Source organism: Pelobates fuscus, chromosome 10 (assembly GCF_036172605.1).
Source record: "Pelobates fuscus isolate aPelFus1 chromosome 10, aPelFus1.pri, whole genome shotgun sequence".
Lineage (NCBI taxonomy): Eukaryota > Metazoa > Chordata > Amphibia > Anura > Pelobatidae > Pelobates > Pelobates fuscus.
In genome coordinates, this window is record NC_086326.1 from 40088500 (window position 1) to 40105700 (window position 17201).

A 17201-nucleotide genomic window follows, 5' to 3' on the forward strand; every position below is an offset into this window, starting at 1 on the left:
CCGAGGGGGGGGGGGGGGGGGCCATGCCCCGAGCCGGCGTTTCCCTCCAGAGCAGCAGATGTTTCAGGCATGTGTGTCTGGCAGAGTATACATCCGTTTTAGGATCTCACTTGTGCAATTGCTTATGTGTGTCGGATTCAGCGTTCCCTGTGCGTTGTTAAGGTCATATTTGGTATTGAACCGGAGCTGAAATGATTCTCCATTTAGTTGTGCACTGATATCCGGCTTTGAGGCAGTGCATATGTGGGTTTAGTGCCGTTTATTGCGGCACAGGCCCGGAGCTCTGATGGTCCGCTTCCATGCGGCTCGGCGGCCCGGCCCCGCCCCTCGGAAGTATATTTTGTGTGTATACTAACCTAAATAGAGTACACTTATGGCGTTTCTATTTATGCTCCATCATATCATCATCCTGCTGCCAACTATTACCTGGAGAATATCCTGTAAGTGAGGATACAATACCACTGCATGCTGTTTTACCTCAAGCTGGTTATAGCTCTATTACATGTGAGTTGGCATTTTTACATTTTAGTGGTGCTCGCTAAATTTTTATTTTTTTTATCCTATTGCACTATTGGTTTCTCTGTTTTATGTTTTCTCATACACTGCTACTAAACTGAATTGTCCCTCAAACATTTTACGAATATTTGAAGACGGATTACCTTCTATCTTGAGATTGTATCTTACCATCTGGTATTTCTTTTGACTTTAATATAGACTTTTGGTCATTGTGCCTTTAGAGATGTTATAATTTTTTTTTATTTCTGCATTTATGGTTTATTTTGGTGCTACCTGTTCTGTTTAAATACCACCACATTGCTATTGCAACAAAAATACATTAAATAACATTGTTGACAAATATAAAGAGAACAAAAAAAAAGTCTTTAAATAAACACAAAGCCAAAAAAAAAAAATGCTAATCTGAGTTATGACATCACATATGCTAAAATGCATGAAGTCGTTTTAATTTCCAGCTATTTTCAAGTTAGTAAATAACTCTGTAAGGGAATTTCAAATTTAAGGCCTGAAATTGTTTTATTTTTTTTAAAATAAAAGTTAATAAAGATGAAACAAGCTTGCTGCCTGTCAACCATTTGACAAATACATCATAAATATCCAACAATTTTTTTTGGAGGTGGGGCAATTAAATAATGGGCCACATCATGTTCAATTACTTTCCTACTATCTCAAGTTAATATTAAGAGACCAGGTGATCCTCTCAATACCTAAAATCCCAAGGATAAAAATCAGGCTCCAATATACAGTTTATTGGATGGTAAGTGGGATTTAAAGCTAAATGTTAAGGTATACATTATGCACTTAGGTCACAAAGCACCCCAGAAAAGAACACACTAAAAGAATTATATATCTTCATGTTGCCATCCTATTAGCCTCTTGATATCTTTTGACTGCGCTGCAATTTCAGTGAAACGCCAACACAGTCTGATCAGAACTTTCATAAAGAATCCATCTTCATGTTAATATTGAATAGTAACAGATCCACTTTAATAGAGATAGTACATAGCTTTGTGGATTTAGAAGTTTTAAGTCTTACATATTTTAAAGACGAGAATATTGGAAAAATTCGCCAATTCTATTTTTCCACCATCTCCATTTTGTACAAGTGGTTTAATTATTCAAATTAAATGGGAAAAAAAAATATATATGGTATAGAATACACAAGGTCCAGCACACTCACTCACCCACTAAACAGCAACTTCAAAGCTTACAGATATCAGGGTTTTATAAAAACAAACCTAATCTAACCCTAGAGTAGGACCAGCCAAGAATGGGGCACATTGACGTTGTGACAGGTTTATGCAATGTATGATTGCATACTGTAATTAAACTCCCATTTTTTGTCTAAGTGAAATCTCTTTTTTTTTTTTTTAAAGTAAAACTTACATTCTGTAAAATGTCAAATTGCAGTTTAGTGAATGCGCTGGATTTTGTATGAATTGGCTCCAGCAGCACCCTATAAATGTATGCCTGTTCAGGTGAGTGCAGCCCTCTTGGTTTCATTTATATATTTTAAAGTCCAGGCCAACTACTTAATTTTGCACCCCTCACTGTCACATTACTCATTCCACAGCCCTATTTAGCTTGACCTACAGAGAGTCCCAGGAAGAAGCATTTCCCAGGTAAGTGGATTAATCTTGTAAGAGCAGGCATTTGGATGCTATAGTAGGACCTGCCAAGAATGGGGTACATTGACGTTGTGGCAGGCTTATGCAATCTATGATCATATAATTATCTTTTGCCTAGGTTAGGTGTTTTTCGATAAAAACACTACATTCTGAGACACTTGAAACTGCGGTTTAGTGAATGCGTAAGAGCGCTGAATTTTATATGAGATAGACACCAACAAAAAACAGGAGGGGACATGAGTGATGTTCACTTGGCATTCTATAGCATTGCTCACCTTATACCATAAAGTCTTGCACAGAATAGGTTTCTGCAGGTTAGTTAGAAAGCCAACAGTTGCACCATAACTCCCAGAAAGCACTGCTGCACAGCCGCTCAGCAGAAGTGTAAGCAGTTACATGGGCAATAGAGAAAGTTGCAGGGTAGGTGCTCTGGGCAATTGCTGCCTCTTGAGTTTTCCTCCACCGGGATTATCAAACAGGATCAGTTTACTGACAGTCAGGGGGTGTAACAATGTTAAGTTATAAAAGTGTCAATTTCGATTAAAATCTGCATTTTGTGAAAGATAATATATATAGGACACACTTGTCTCAAAGCTTTTCAAAACGCTTAAGTGCTTTAGGGTTCCGCAGTGTCTAGGTGTGGATATAGCTATTGTTGTACAAATGCCACCGATCAATGTTTTGTCCATCCTTTATATATTTATCTATGAAGGAAGGTGTGGGCTATGAGTAGCTGTGAAATATTGCAATCTGCTGCAGTAATAAGGAAACTGTAGGAAGGGAGTGATCAGGTACCTCTACCTATGCAAGAAGTGGATCTAATACTTTAAAGGTCGCTTCATGTAAAACCAATAACCATTAAATATCGTAATCATGCCATTTCATTTTAATTAGGGTAAATTAAAGTCTGAATAAGGCACTAACTATCCTGCTTTCCCCACTCAAACTTTTTGGAAAGGAATTTTAATGCCATTATTTGACACAGTGCTAACTATTTTACAAACAACCACTGCTTTTACAATTTCCTGTTTTCTGCCCAACAGAAGAGTAACATTTTAAAATGCAAACGACTAGTCTATGCCAATAATATATATATCCTCTGTATTAAAACATAAGTAGGTGAATAAGGCACAGATCAATAACACGAGGACCGTTGCTATCTCAGCACAGGACTTTACATGGGCTGGTGGATCTCCATTCTTTTCAGGTATGAACTGTCTCAAATAGATATTTCCCAAGTGGAAGGGGGGGGGGGGGGGGGGGGGGGCACAAATATGTACTTATGTTCTAGGCCAGGGGTAGGCAACCTGCAACACTCCAGATGTTGTGGACTGCATCCCCCATAATGCTGGCAAAGCATCATGGGAGGTGTAGTCCAAAACTCTGGAGTGCCAAAGGTAGCCTATGCCTGCTCTATGCCATAAGTTCCAAGCCCTCTGCTGGTGGGCACTGGAACTATGTTGGTTGAAATATGAGCTGGAGTGCTCCTCAACACTGTTCCCCACAGGCATCAGCCCCCCAAAATAAACAGACACGAGAGCTAATTTGTTTAACTTAATTTTATATTTTACAGTAACATCGATTCCCCCCACACAATACCCAGGACAGATTGAGCTACAGACACAGTGAATAGGTTTTCGTTCTATGGTAGGGTTTGTCAACGCTAGTCCGCTGCTAGACACCAGATGGAGGTGCACCAAGAGAAAAGACTGTTGTGGACATGCAGCTCGGAGGACCAACGTTTACCAACCCCGCCCTAAGCCGTTCAGGAGAGAAGGGAAAGGGGACATTGCAATTGAACAAAGTTAATGCTTGGCATTTATGATGTCAATAAATTCTGGTTTCAGTGAAGCTCCTCCGACCAGGAAGCCATCGATATCAGGCTGTGATGCCAGTTCTTTGCAAGTGCCACCAGTGACAGAACCTGAAAGGGGCAACAAAACAATTAGTGGGGAGCAAACACTTGAACCTTTGGATGTTTGAAATTTCTCTGATCTTTTACATTGCATGGAATAATTTCTCTGCATGTACAATCCATACTGCAAAGGAATTTAGATGAATTACAGAAAATAATCCAGGCCCCCCACCCCAAATGTCTAAAATATAATTTTTACACCTTTCAAAAAAAAAAAAAAAAAAAAAAAAAACTCATGGACAATCTGCGCTCTGGGACATGTGATTTAGGGGATTGTGTGTATTTGAGGAATCAAAACCAATCTTTGGTTCTCCAGGTAAAGAATTACAGGACATATCAAGATCAGCAAATCTTAACATCTGCCATTTACAGGGGATAAACCTCCTAGACTTAATCGGGTATCTGACTTTTCATTTTCATGCTCTTATAGTAAAGTTATAGGCAGCTACCTAGGGCAAGAGAAGATAGTTATGTTCCAAACAACTGATACAAATGTATGACAACTCTGGGGGAGAAGCACAATTAGTTAAAGTCTGCTTTCGGGTGAATTGCTTGTGCCACAACTACGACCCAGAGTCATGAAAATGTTAGACTGCCCAGAAACACCCATCATATGGGTTCAGGGACAGCACCCTAACATCACATGAAATGAAGCAGCCACACTCCTGTTCTAGAGTCAGTGTATAGATTTGCATGCTAATCCTGCACTAAAAAGGAAGAGAAGAAAATGGCTTCGTATTGTCCTTTCCACCACTAGAGGGCATACTTTCTAACAGAAGCCACACAGCCATTATTTGTTCCTATGGGTTAGTGAATTTTCTCCATCTGGAAACTGACCCGTAACTGGTTCAAGAACTAAATGAACTACTTCTGAATGGAATATTAAAACAGGCTATGTTCCTAAAGTAGCAAAAGGGGATAAAGGAAATTTATTATCTAAAATACCCAACATCTTGTCAAGAAGGTGGTAGAATCAAAGTTCATCCCCAACCACAACTTGCTTTGTTCCATCAGATCCGGACCATAAAGTATCTATAAAAAGGCCTGTTCACAAGGTCAGTGTGCCCTTCAGGCATGTGGCGAAATGCAATCAATACATTGAGCTTTGAAAACTCCAGCAAGCGTATGGATTGCAGACAGCCTGAAAAACCACCACAACAGAAACCAATATCGCTTCTAGGCGGCACCCCTTAAACATTTAGGTAGAGGGAATTGAAGGAAGAAAATGTGTATCAAGACATACCTCCATAGATGATTCTGACAGTTTTTGCAACATCTTCGGAAACATTGGTTTTTAGCCACTCGCGGAGCTTGATATGCACCTCCTGGGCCTGAAGGACAACAAGAGAAGTCAGCGAGTCTCACACTTTTACATGGAGGATGTGGGCAAGTAAGCCTAGACTTTTTTGGCCATATTAGTGAAACATTTGGTATTGGGTAGGGCACAGGTGACTTTGTCTATACATTAGGCTTTCATGTGAGTTATTGCTGCCACCCAAGTAACATGGTCATTTGAATTCAGAAGAAGTTACCTAAATCGTTGATTGTGGAAGAGAACAGCAAAATAAAACAATGCAAATGGGCAGATTTAAATTAGGTGAATATATGATCTACACGATTACAGGAGATGGCTTTCACACAGCATTGCTCTAAACATGAAATGCAGTCAATGTAAAAAAAAAAAAAAAAAAAAAAAAAAAAAAAGTTACTCACTTGCTGGGGGGTGGCAGTTTTGCCAGTGCCAATGGCCCAGACTGGCTCATATGCAAGAACCACCTTGCTCCAGTCCTTCACATTGTCTACAAAAGGAGAAAAAAAAAGTTAAAGAATTGCATTTGGTGTGAGATTGTCCATCATCCAACAAAACATCCAGGATGCAAAGAGTTAAAAGACCAGATGTCTATGAGTTCACCTGCAATGGCTTTTGTCTGTTCAAAAACCACTTTCTCTGTGATCCCAGCCTCACGTTGGTCCAACTTCTCCCCGATACAGGCAATCACGCCAATGCTCTCTGACAGTGCATGTGCTACTTTCTGGCCAATCAGCTGTAGGACAATAGAGTACAGATTAAGAATTACCCTAAAACCCTGGATGCTGTTGTCTTGTGGGCTTTATCTTCTAAAATTTAATTCACCACAACAAACCAGGAAGTTTACAGTCTGTATTGAACAGTCATTGAAGAACCTTTTCAATATTTTAAGAAAGCTTCCAAAACCATTCTACATAAAATTATTGCAAACGTTTTGGATGAGCTGGTCTCCAGGTTACCTGGCTATCTTTAACTTTAGAAAATGTTTGAGGAAGATCAGATTTGTAGCTTCAGCAAGATTATATACAGGAGATAGAAGAGACAAATCTTGCAAGACTGCCATTGAGAATCACTTGCAAGAAGACCAGGGTAGGTTATTCTTTGTGTCATTGTCAGAATTATGGACAACTCACCTCATCTGACTCGCCAAACACATGCCGCCTCTCAGAGTGCCCAAGAATCACCCAGGTGGCCCCAACATCTTTAATCATAGCTGGGCTGCAGAGGAGAGGAAGTACCAAATCAAAATAACAGAAAATCTTTACAAGTGTTCAGGGCTTACAACACCACACACAGTTCCATACCTGATCTCTCCAGTGAAAGCACCTTTGGCGACTTTGTAACAGTTCTGCGCAGAAACTCCAAATTTTCCATCAAGCTTCTGACGTGCAAAGTCCAGGTAGATGGAAGGTGCGCCACAGACCACCTCTAATAAAAACAAATTGTAATTCACATCACCCATCATAATTTTTTTTTTTTTGGTGTTCTGTTAATATCTGGACAAACTTCCTTTTTGCCATTGTGCAGATTTACACAAAATGATATAAACTAACAAAATTAAAAAGTATCTGAATCCATCTGTCCATCACTATTCTCCATTTCAGCAAAATTTAGCCAATAGCATCACCTGCTTGGCATGCAGTTGGCCAGCAGGGGATTCTAATCTGGCCACAGTCCCTCTTGTCCAACTCCAGGAGTCTGACCTCCATGGCATGCATTTTTAATTAGAACTATCGGAGCTGCCTCATATTGGTTGAGTGCCTAAAGTTCCAAGACAGCCTGATATGAGGAAGTCTGATGCTGGCCTCCTTATTCGCCTGACTGCGAGCCCACCGGAACTTCTCTGGCCGGTTTGTGAGTCTGATCTGCATGTAAGAGCTCAAGAGCTTGTGATCCATCATCTTTAAGTTCTTCTCCCATCATGTTCACCACAAGAGGCTTTTAGGCTAAGAGACTAGGTCAAGGGTAAAGCTGCCTAATTTTTTAAAGAAACAGACGAATTCTACTCCGAGCTACAAATCCATGCAACCAGTTTAGCAGCTCAGTCGGCTTTTAAAGTCATTCTGCACGCTGGAATAGTCCTCTGGCTGCAAAATTAAAGAACTCCTAGCCAATAGCGTAGTGAAGCCCAGCACATTGATTTATCTTCCAAATTACCCCCAGAGCTCCACGTCTTACTACTGCAGAGGTCATCTCCATTTTATACGGCTATGATCTATTAGAAAGGGGTAAAGTGAGAGACATCCACTGTGCAGTATAATGACCCACATGATGGTTGTTACATAAATACTGTACATTCAGCCTCTTCAATAGAATGGCTGTGGGGAAGGGGGGGGGGGTATGTATCCTTGCTGTGAAAAAAAAAAACATTTTTACTGAATCCACCATAAAGGAAAAAAATGCAGCCCCCTATAATGACAGTCTCTACAGCAAGGGCACGGTGACCCCGTTCTGAGTCACCAGACCCCCTCGGAGTCACTGAGCCCCCAGCTATTTTTAGACACCCATTCAGTTTATTTTCAGCTTACAGAAAAGGTTAACAAGTCATGACCTTCACTCAGCGCAGATTTAAAGGTTACACCTGTTTTTAGGATGGCTCTGAAGGTCTCCCTGTGCCCAGCTGTCCCAGACATGCAGGGTTAAAGGTCAGTTAAAATATCTGACTGGTTTATTCACTGGGTGAGTCCATGGTTCAGCTTGCCAGCAATGTTACCTCATTCTCAGGGCAAGCGGGTGGGGGCACAGAGGAGCAGATATACAGTTTCAGGGACGACTGAATCCTGAGAGGGGACCAGATATACAGTATCAGGGTAATGAATCCTGAGAGGGGACCAGAGATACAGTATCGGGGAGTACTGAATCCTGAGAGGGGACCAGAGATACAGTATCAGGGTAATGAATCCTGAGAGGGGACCAGAGATACAGTATCGGGGGTAATGAATCCTGAGAGGGGACCAGAGATACAGTATTGGGGGTAATGAATCCTGAGAGGGGACCAGATATACAGTATCAGGGAGTACTGAATCCTGAGAGGGGACCAGATATACAGTATCAAGGAGTACTGAATCCTGAGAGGGGACCAGATATACAGTATCGGGGTAATGAATCCTGAGAGGGGACCAGATATACAGTATCGGGGTAATGAATCCTGAGAGGGGAGCAGATACAGAATCAGAGGGTAATGAATCCTGAGAGGGGAGCAGATACAGAATCAGGGGGTAATGAATCCTGAGAGGGGAGCAGATACAGAATCAGGGGGTAATGAATCCTGAGAGGGGAGCATATATACAGTATCAGGGGGTAATTAATCCTGAGAGGGGAGCATATATACAGTATCAGGGGGTAATGAATCCTGAGAGGGTAGCATATATACAGTATCAGGGGGTAATGAATCCTGAGAGGGTAGCATATATACAGTATCAGGGGGTAATGAATCCTGAGAGGGGAGAAGATACAAAAATCAGGGTGTAATGAATCCTGAGAGGGGAGCATATATACAGTATCAGGGGGTAATGAATCCTGAGAGGGGAGCATATATACAGTATCAGGGGGTAATGAATCCTGAGAGGGGAGAAGATACAAAATCAGGGGGTAATGAATCCTGAGAGGGGAGAAGATACAAAATCAGGGGGTAATGAATCCTGAGAGGGGAGAAGATACAAAATCAGGGGGTAATGAATCCTGAGAGGGGAGAAGATACAAAATCAGGGGGTAATGAATCCTGAGAGGGGAGAAGATACAAAATCAGGGGGTAATGAATCCTGAGAGGGGAGAAGATACAAAATCAGGGGGTAATGAATCCTGAGAGGGGAGAAGATACAAAATCAGGGGGTAATGAATCCTGAGAGGGGAGAAGATACAAAATCAGGGGGTAATGAATCCTGAGAGGGGAGAAGATACAAAATCAGGGGGTAATGAATCCTGAGAGGGGAGCAAATACAGAGTCAAGGGGTATTGCACCCTGGGAGGGTAGCATATATACAGTATCAGGGGGTAATGAATCCTGAGAGGGTAGCAGATACAGAATCAGGGAGTATTGCAACCTGGGAGGGGAACAGGGAAAAGGACGGAGGATTGTGAGGCGTTGAGAGAATGGGAGCTCGCTAGCAAGCCATGCAGGGTGACATTGTGCTGCAGCATGTGGGCGGGACATGGGTAATGTCTCTTTAAGGATGTGAAACTGCAGAGCTTGTATGTACGTGCTGACTATCACACAGACAGGCAGCCATTACAATCACCCACTTCTGCTGTGAGCATCGTCACTACCCAGGGCACCATCATGCCAGATTAAACATTCTATATGTTGGTAATGGTGCCCTCAATACTCAGCTTAGGGGGGGAGGGGGAGGGAGGTTTATAGAAACATAGAATGTGACGGCAGATAAACATTCAGCTGGACTTATTTTATAGCTAGGATAGCCTTATGCCTATCCCACGCATACTTAAACTCCTTTACTGTGTTAACCTCTACCACTTCAGCTGGAAGGCTATTCCATGCACCCACTACCCTCTCAGTGAAGTAATGCTTCCTGATATTTTTAAACCTTTGCCCCTCTAATTTAAGACTATGTCCTCTTGTTGTGGTAGTTTTTCTTCTTTTAAATATAGTCTCCTCCTTTACTGTGTTGATTCCCTTTATGTATTTAAATGTTTCTATCAGATCCCCCTGTCTCGTCTTTCCTCCAAGCTATACATGTTAAGATCCTTTAACCTTTCCTGGTATGTTTTATCCTGCAATCCATGAACCAGTTTAGTGGCCCTTCTCTGAACTCTCTCTAAAGTATCAATATTCTTCTGGAGATACAGTCTCCAGAACTGCGTACAATACTCCAAGTGAGGTCTAACCAGTGTTCTGTACAATGGCATGAGCACTTCTCTTTTTGTACTACGAATACCTGTCCCTATACAACCAAGCATTCTGCTAGCATTTCCTGCTGCTCTATTACATTATCTGCCTACCTTTAAGTCATCAGAAATAATTACCCATAAATCCCTTTCCTCAGATGTTGAGGTTAGGATTATCAAATAGAATAGATAGCCATGAGAGAGTAACTCAATACCCCTCTTTAAACATCAAACTACCAGGAGGGGGCAGTAATACAGTGTCTCCCCCAGCTCAGGGCATCAACGTCTCCTCAGATCAGAGCATCAGTACTTTAGATTAGGGGGCAGTATCACAATATCTTCCCAGATCAAAGCATAAATACTCTGCTAGGAGGGGGCAGAAATCACATATGTCCCAAGATCAGGAGTTTCAATACTCTGCCAGGGGGAATAGCTCTTGGATAATTATGTCTTGGGTTGGTGGACTGTTTTAGAGTGACACCTACCCAGCGTGTAGTAGACAGTACCCACAACACTGTCAGTAGCTCAACATTTCTCCCAACATGTTCTGTTGCACCAATATTGCAAGAGCACCGTTAACCTCACAGTCTGTTGGGGAAAATACAAACTAATTAAATTCACTGCCAGAGTCCACAGACCATCCAGATAGGAGAGCATGCCAACCCAACCTGCTGGCATGGACCAGTCTTAATATGGGACCCTAGTCAGAACAGACTAACAGTATATGGCTATATGGACCTGTCACATATATTGATAAAATGAATGGACTCCACAAATGGATTACACTAGCTGTAATGACTGGAGTAATAATATTTAATATATTGATAATAAAATTATATGCTCCCTATACTACTGGCTCAGAATAGATTGCAGGGGTGTGGAAACACCTAGCAACTAGCTGTAACGTAATTAGAAACCCCCATGAACCTGGCTGGCAAACAGTCACTGAAACAGTAGTTTGGTACACCCCGTGTTATGGGGAATGGGCATCTCAGGTATTACAGCACATATTTTATAATAGAATATAATGCAGATCTTATTATTCCCAATATAATCTCATTATTTGATGTAATAGTGTCCTCCTACCTGTGTCATCGTGGATTTTGCCGTTATTTAGGACGGTGATGAGGTCCCCCAGGCTCTTCTTGTCTCCATTCAGCTTCCAGTTTCCCCCAACGAAGAATTTCCTGCTTGGAGACATGATTCCAGGTGGCCGTGCAAAGTGGGAGCGGCAGCGTGCGGGTCTTTTAAATAGGAACGAGCAGGGCCCGCCCACATACAGGGTAACGTTCCACTTGCCCCGCCCAGCGATGCTCTCCAGGCTAACGTCGCTCTCATCCCGCAAGCCGCCATCTTTATTGTGGGCGGGGAATGTAGGAGTGCTTGAGATGAGTTCATGGTGGAGAGAGGGCTTTGACAGTGAGGTTTGTGAGAGTTGTTAGGATCAAATGTCCTGAAAACTCCTTGTCACTCCAAATATAATTTTCTCCCCTCTATTAGAGTCTGGATGCCCTTCATTTATACTATCTGAATTTAAAGGACCACTATAGACACCCAGACCACTTCAGCTCAATGAAGTGGTCTGGGTGCCAGGCCCATCTAGGATTAACCCTGCCTGCTGTAAACATTCATTCAGAGAAACTGCTAGGTTTACATTAGGGTTAATCCAGCCTCTGGCGGCTGTCTCATTGACAGCCGCTAGAGGCGCTTCCGCGCTTCTCACTGTGATTTTCACAGTGAGAAGACGCCAGAGTCCATAGGAAAGCATTGTGAATGCTTTCCTATGGACTGACTAAATGCGCGGCTCTTGCCGCGCATTCAAATTCAGCCAGTGACGAGGGAGAGTCCCCAGCGCCGAGGGAGCCCGGCACTGGAGAAAGGTGAGTGCCCTGGGGCACCCTCAGGGCACTATAGTGCCAGAAAAACAAGTTTGTTTTCCTGGCACTATAGTGGTCCTTTAATGGCTACTCTGCCCCATTATATAATTTATTCTGGAAATAAAAAATAAGTCCTGGTCCTACAACCATTAAACGATATCATACTTGGAAATGTATCTCAATTCCTTGTGTCCCAAAAATTAGAAATATTATTTTATTTTTTTATATAACGCCATCAGATTCCATAGCACTGTACAATGGGATTATGAATGATTTATTATCATTATATTGAGTTTCCTGGAGATGTCCATGGTCCAATAAGTCCCATTATTCTTTCTAACTATCCCAGATTCTCTCTGCTCGTTAAAACACCCCTGATCACCCTCTGTCCATTTTAATATCCACTGATTACCTCTGCATCCTGGTACTATATGCACTGGAGCATCTTCTTATCTCCCAGTATCCTGTGAACAAGACTTCTGCTCTGGTGTAATGGCGCGTTGATTTCTTGTCCCAGAAAACAGTGTCCTTTTAAAGTGTAACTTATTATAATTTATACAAAAGTATTGCACAGCGCTTTACAACTATACATTTGGAATATACCATAGCAAGTAATTGACAAACAATATAATATTGACATATAAATTATGTGAAAATGGTCAAGCTTGAACTATACCTCCCAAGCGTCCCCATTTAAGAGGCACAGTCCTTAGTTTGGGCCCAAATCCATCTTCCCTCTTTTATAATCTAATGTCCCTTTTTTTCTATGAACTCCATAGTGTTGGAGTTTCTAGAATAGAGGGACCTTAATGCTCCAAGTAATGTATCTTTAAACTACAACAAATGCCTTTAGAAATCAGTCTGTGTAAATAAGATACATTGTTCTTGTTAAAAGTTTACATTTTCGTTCTATAAATTGTTTTCAGTAAGTCACCTTAAATTTCTCAGGACATCCCTGCCCCAGGCCACACCGATACACCTAAAATCAAAGGGTCCCTCTTGTACAGTTAGAATTTCGGAGGTATGTTGAACTGCTGAATACCCTGCCTAATCCTATCTGGGAATCTGTATTGATCCCTTTGAGTCCCCTGATTCAGTGCTAGAATGCTCCGCGTGTCCCATGTTTTCGGATTCTTTGGCCCATTAAACGCCTCCCAATTCTTTCTTGATTGTTTATCATTTTCCAATGCCTGGCCAGATTCTAATGTACAGAGACTTTGAACTTTGCTCTAAGAATTAGAATGCAGATAACACATTCACTGTGGTTTCCCTTATTGAAGTATTTCTCTTGAGCACATTTAGTGCTCAAAACCATTGGAATTATAATACAGAATTGCAAATTTGAGACTAAAAAAAACTTTAATGTTAATATTGTAATATTCTCATCTTGGTTATTATTTAATACTTATAAAACAGCAGCTGTACAACGAGGGAAGGGAGGGCAGACTGTACAATGTTGAGAAAGGTTGACCTCCCTGTTTAGTTTGACTCAATCTTTTTTTTCCCATTATTTTTAATGGGAATACTCTGCACATCACATAAATATCTTGTGTTGGTGAGCAGAGCGTGCTTAAATTCTAATATTATCCCAGGCCCATAGGTCAGTTAGCAGAGTGTATATAAACCGTATTACCCCAGGCCCATACAGTCAGTAAGCAGTGTGTATATGAACCGTATTACCCCAGGCCCATTCAGACACTAAGTAGAGTGTATATAAACCATATTATCCTGGGTCCTATACAGTCAGCAAGCAGTGTGTATATATAAACCATATTACACAGGGCCCATGTAAATAGTGTGTGTATAAATCCTATTACCCTGAGGCCCATACAGATAGTAAGCAGTGTATATAAACCATATTACCCTGAGGCCCATACAGATAGTAAGCAGTGTATATAAACCATATTACACAGGGCCCATGTAAATAGTGTGTGTATATAAACCATATTACCCTGAGGCCCATACAGATAGTAAGCAGTGTATATAAACCACATTACACAGGGCCCATGTAAATAGTGTGTATATAAACCATATTACACAGGGCCCATGTAAATAGTGTGTATATAAACCATATTACACAGGGCCCATGTAAATAGTGTGTATATAAACCATATTACACAGGGCCCATGTAAATAGTGTGTATATAAACCATATTACACAGGGCCCATGTAAATAGTGTGTATATAAACCATATTACACAGGGCCCATGTAAATAGTGTGTATATAAACCATATTACACAGGGCCCATGTAAATAGTGTGTATATAAACCATATTACCCTGAGGCCCATACAGATAGTAAGCAGTGTATATAACCACATTACACAGGGCCCATGTAAATAGTGTGTATATAAACCATATTACACAGGGCCCATGTAAATAGTGTGTATATAAACCATATTACACAGGGCCCATGTAAATAGTGTGTATATAAACCATATTACCCTGAGGCCCATACAGATAGTAAGCAGTGTATATAACCACATTACACAGGGCCCATGTAAATAGTGTGTATATAAACCATATTACACAGGGCCCATGTAAATAGTGTGTATATAAACCATATTACCCTGCAGCCCATACGGTCGGTTAGCAGTGTGTATATAAACCATATTACCCAGGGCCCATACAGTCAGTATTATTTAGTACTTTTAAAGCAGCATCATATTCTGCCGAGCTGTACAATGAGGGAAGGGAGGGCAGACTGTAAAATGTAGAGAAATATTGAGTTCCCAGTTTAGTTTGACTCAATCTTTTTCTTTCCATTATTTTTAATGAGAAAACTCTGCACATCCCATAAATATCTTGTGTGTTGGTGAGCAGAGCGTGCATAAATCCTATTACCCCGGCCCATAGGTCTATAAGCAGAGTGTATATAAACCATATACCATAAGGTCAGTAAGCAGTGTGTATATATAAACCATATTACCCTGTGGCCCATAAGGTCAGTAAGCAGAGTGTATATAAACCATATTACCCCGGGCCCATATGGTCAGTAAGCAGTGTGTATAAACCATATTACCCTGTGGCCCATAAGGTCAGTACGCAAAGTGTATATAAACCATTTACCATAAGGTCAGTAAGCAGTGTGTATAAACCATATTACCCTGTGGCCCATACAGTCAGTAAGCAGTGTGTATATAAACCATATTACCCTATGGCCCATACAGACAGTAAGCAGTGTGTATACAAACCATATTACCCTGCGGCCCATCCAGACAGTAAGCAGTGTGTATACAAACCATATTACCCTGTGGTCCATACAGTCAGTAAGCAGTGTGTATACAAACCGTATTACCCTGCGGCCCATACAGACAGTAAGCAGTGTGTATACAAACCGTATTACCCTGCGGCCCATACAGTCAGTAAGCAATGTGTATACAAACCATATTATCCTGTGGCCCATATGTTCAGTAAGCAGTGTGTATATAAACCATATTACCCTGGGGCACATACAGACAGTAAGCAGTGTGTATATTAACCATATTACCCTGGGGCACATACAGACAGTAAGCAGTGTGTATATAAACCATAGTACCCTGCGGCCCATACAGTCAGTAGGCAGTGTGTATATAAACCATATTACCCTGCGGCCCATACAGTCAGTAGGCAGTGTGTATATAAACCATATTACCCTGCGGCCCATACAATCAGTAGACAGTGTGTATATAAACCATATTACCCCGGGCCCATACGGTCAGTAAGCAGTGTGTATATAAATCATATTACCCTGCGGCCCATACAGTCAGTAGGCAGTGTGTATATAAACCATATTACCCTGGGGCACATACAGTCAGTAGACAGTGTGTATATAAACCATATTACCCTGCGGCCCATACAGTCAGTAGGCAGTATGTATATAAACCATATTACCCTGCGGCCCATACAGTCAGTAGACAGTGTGTATATAAACCATATTACCCCGGGCCCATACGGTCAGTAAGCAGTGTGTATATAAATCATATTACCCTGCGGCCCATACAGACAGTAAGCAGTGTGTATACAAACCATATTACCCTGTGGCCCATACAGACAGTAAGCAGTGTGTATACAAACCATATTACCCTGCGGCCCATACAGACAGTAAGCAGTGTGTATACAAACCACATTACCCTGTGGTCCATACAGTCAGTAAGCAGTGTGTATATAAACCATATTACCCTGCGGCCCATACAGACAGTAAGCAGTGTGTATATAAACCATATTACCCTGTGGCCCATACAGACAGTAAGCAGTGTGTATACAAACCATATTACCCTGTGGCCCATACAGACAGTAAGCAGTGTGTATACAAACCGTATTACCCTGCGGCCCATACAGTCAGTAAGCAATGTGTATACAAACCATATTACCCTGTGGCCCATATGGTCAGTAAGCAGTGTGTATATAAACCATATTACCCCAGGCCCATACAGTCAGTAAGCAGTGTGTATATAAACCATATTACCCTGGGGCACATACAGACAGTAAGCAGTGTGTATATAAACCATATTACCCTGCGGCCCATACAGTCAGTAGGCAGTGTGTATATAAACCATATTACCCTGGGGAACATACAGACAGTAAGCAGTGTGTATATAAACCATATTACCCTGTGGCCCATATGGTCAGTAAGCAGTGTGTATATAAACCACATTACCTTGCGGCCCATACAGTCAGTAAGCAGTGTGCATATAAACCATATTACCCTGTGGCCCATACAGACAGTAAGCAGTGTGTATATAAACCATATTACCCTGTGGCCCATATGGTCAGTAAGTAGTGTGTATATCAACCATATTACCCTGGGCCCATCTAATCGGTGCGTGTGTGCATAAACCATATAACCCAGAGTCCATACAGTCAGTAAGCAGTGTGTATATAAACCATATTACCCAGGGCCCATGTAATCAGAGTGTGTGTGTGTGTGTGCGCGTGTGTGTATAAACCATATTACCCAGGGCCCATTTAATCAGTGTGTGTGTATATATATATATATATATATATATATATAAACCATATTACCCAGGGTCCATACAGTCAGTAAGCAGTGTGTATATAAGCCATATTACCCAGGGCCCATATAATCAGTGTGTGTGTATAAACCATAATAGCCAGGGCCCATATAATCAGG

The 17201-nt window shown here is 41.5% G+C and overlaps 1 protein-coding gene across 1 annotated transcript; it reads right to left on the reverse strand.

The window, feature by feature from the left end:
* Positions 1–3685: 3685 nt before the first annotated feature.
* Positions 3686–11442, reverse strand: TPI1 (triosephosphate isomerase 1). The gene is made up of 7 exons (XM_063434083.1): positions 11300–11442; positions 6673–6796; positions 6502–6586; positions 5972–6104; positions 5773–5858; positions 5303–5390; positions 3686–4068 (listed from the first exon to the last, which is right to left on the reverse strand). Exons 1-7 carry the CDS (start codon positions 11412–11414, stop codon positions 3950–3952), a joined length of 750 nt encoding a protein of 249 aa, XP_063290153.1. The 5' UTR covers positions 11415–11442; the 3' UTR covers positions 3686–3949.
* Positions 11443–17201: the final 5759 nt, after the last annotated feature.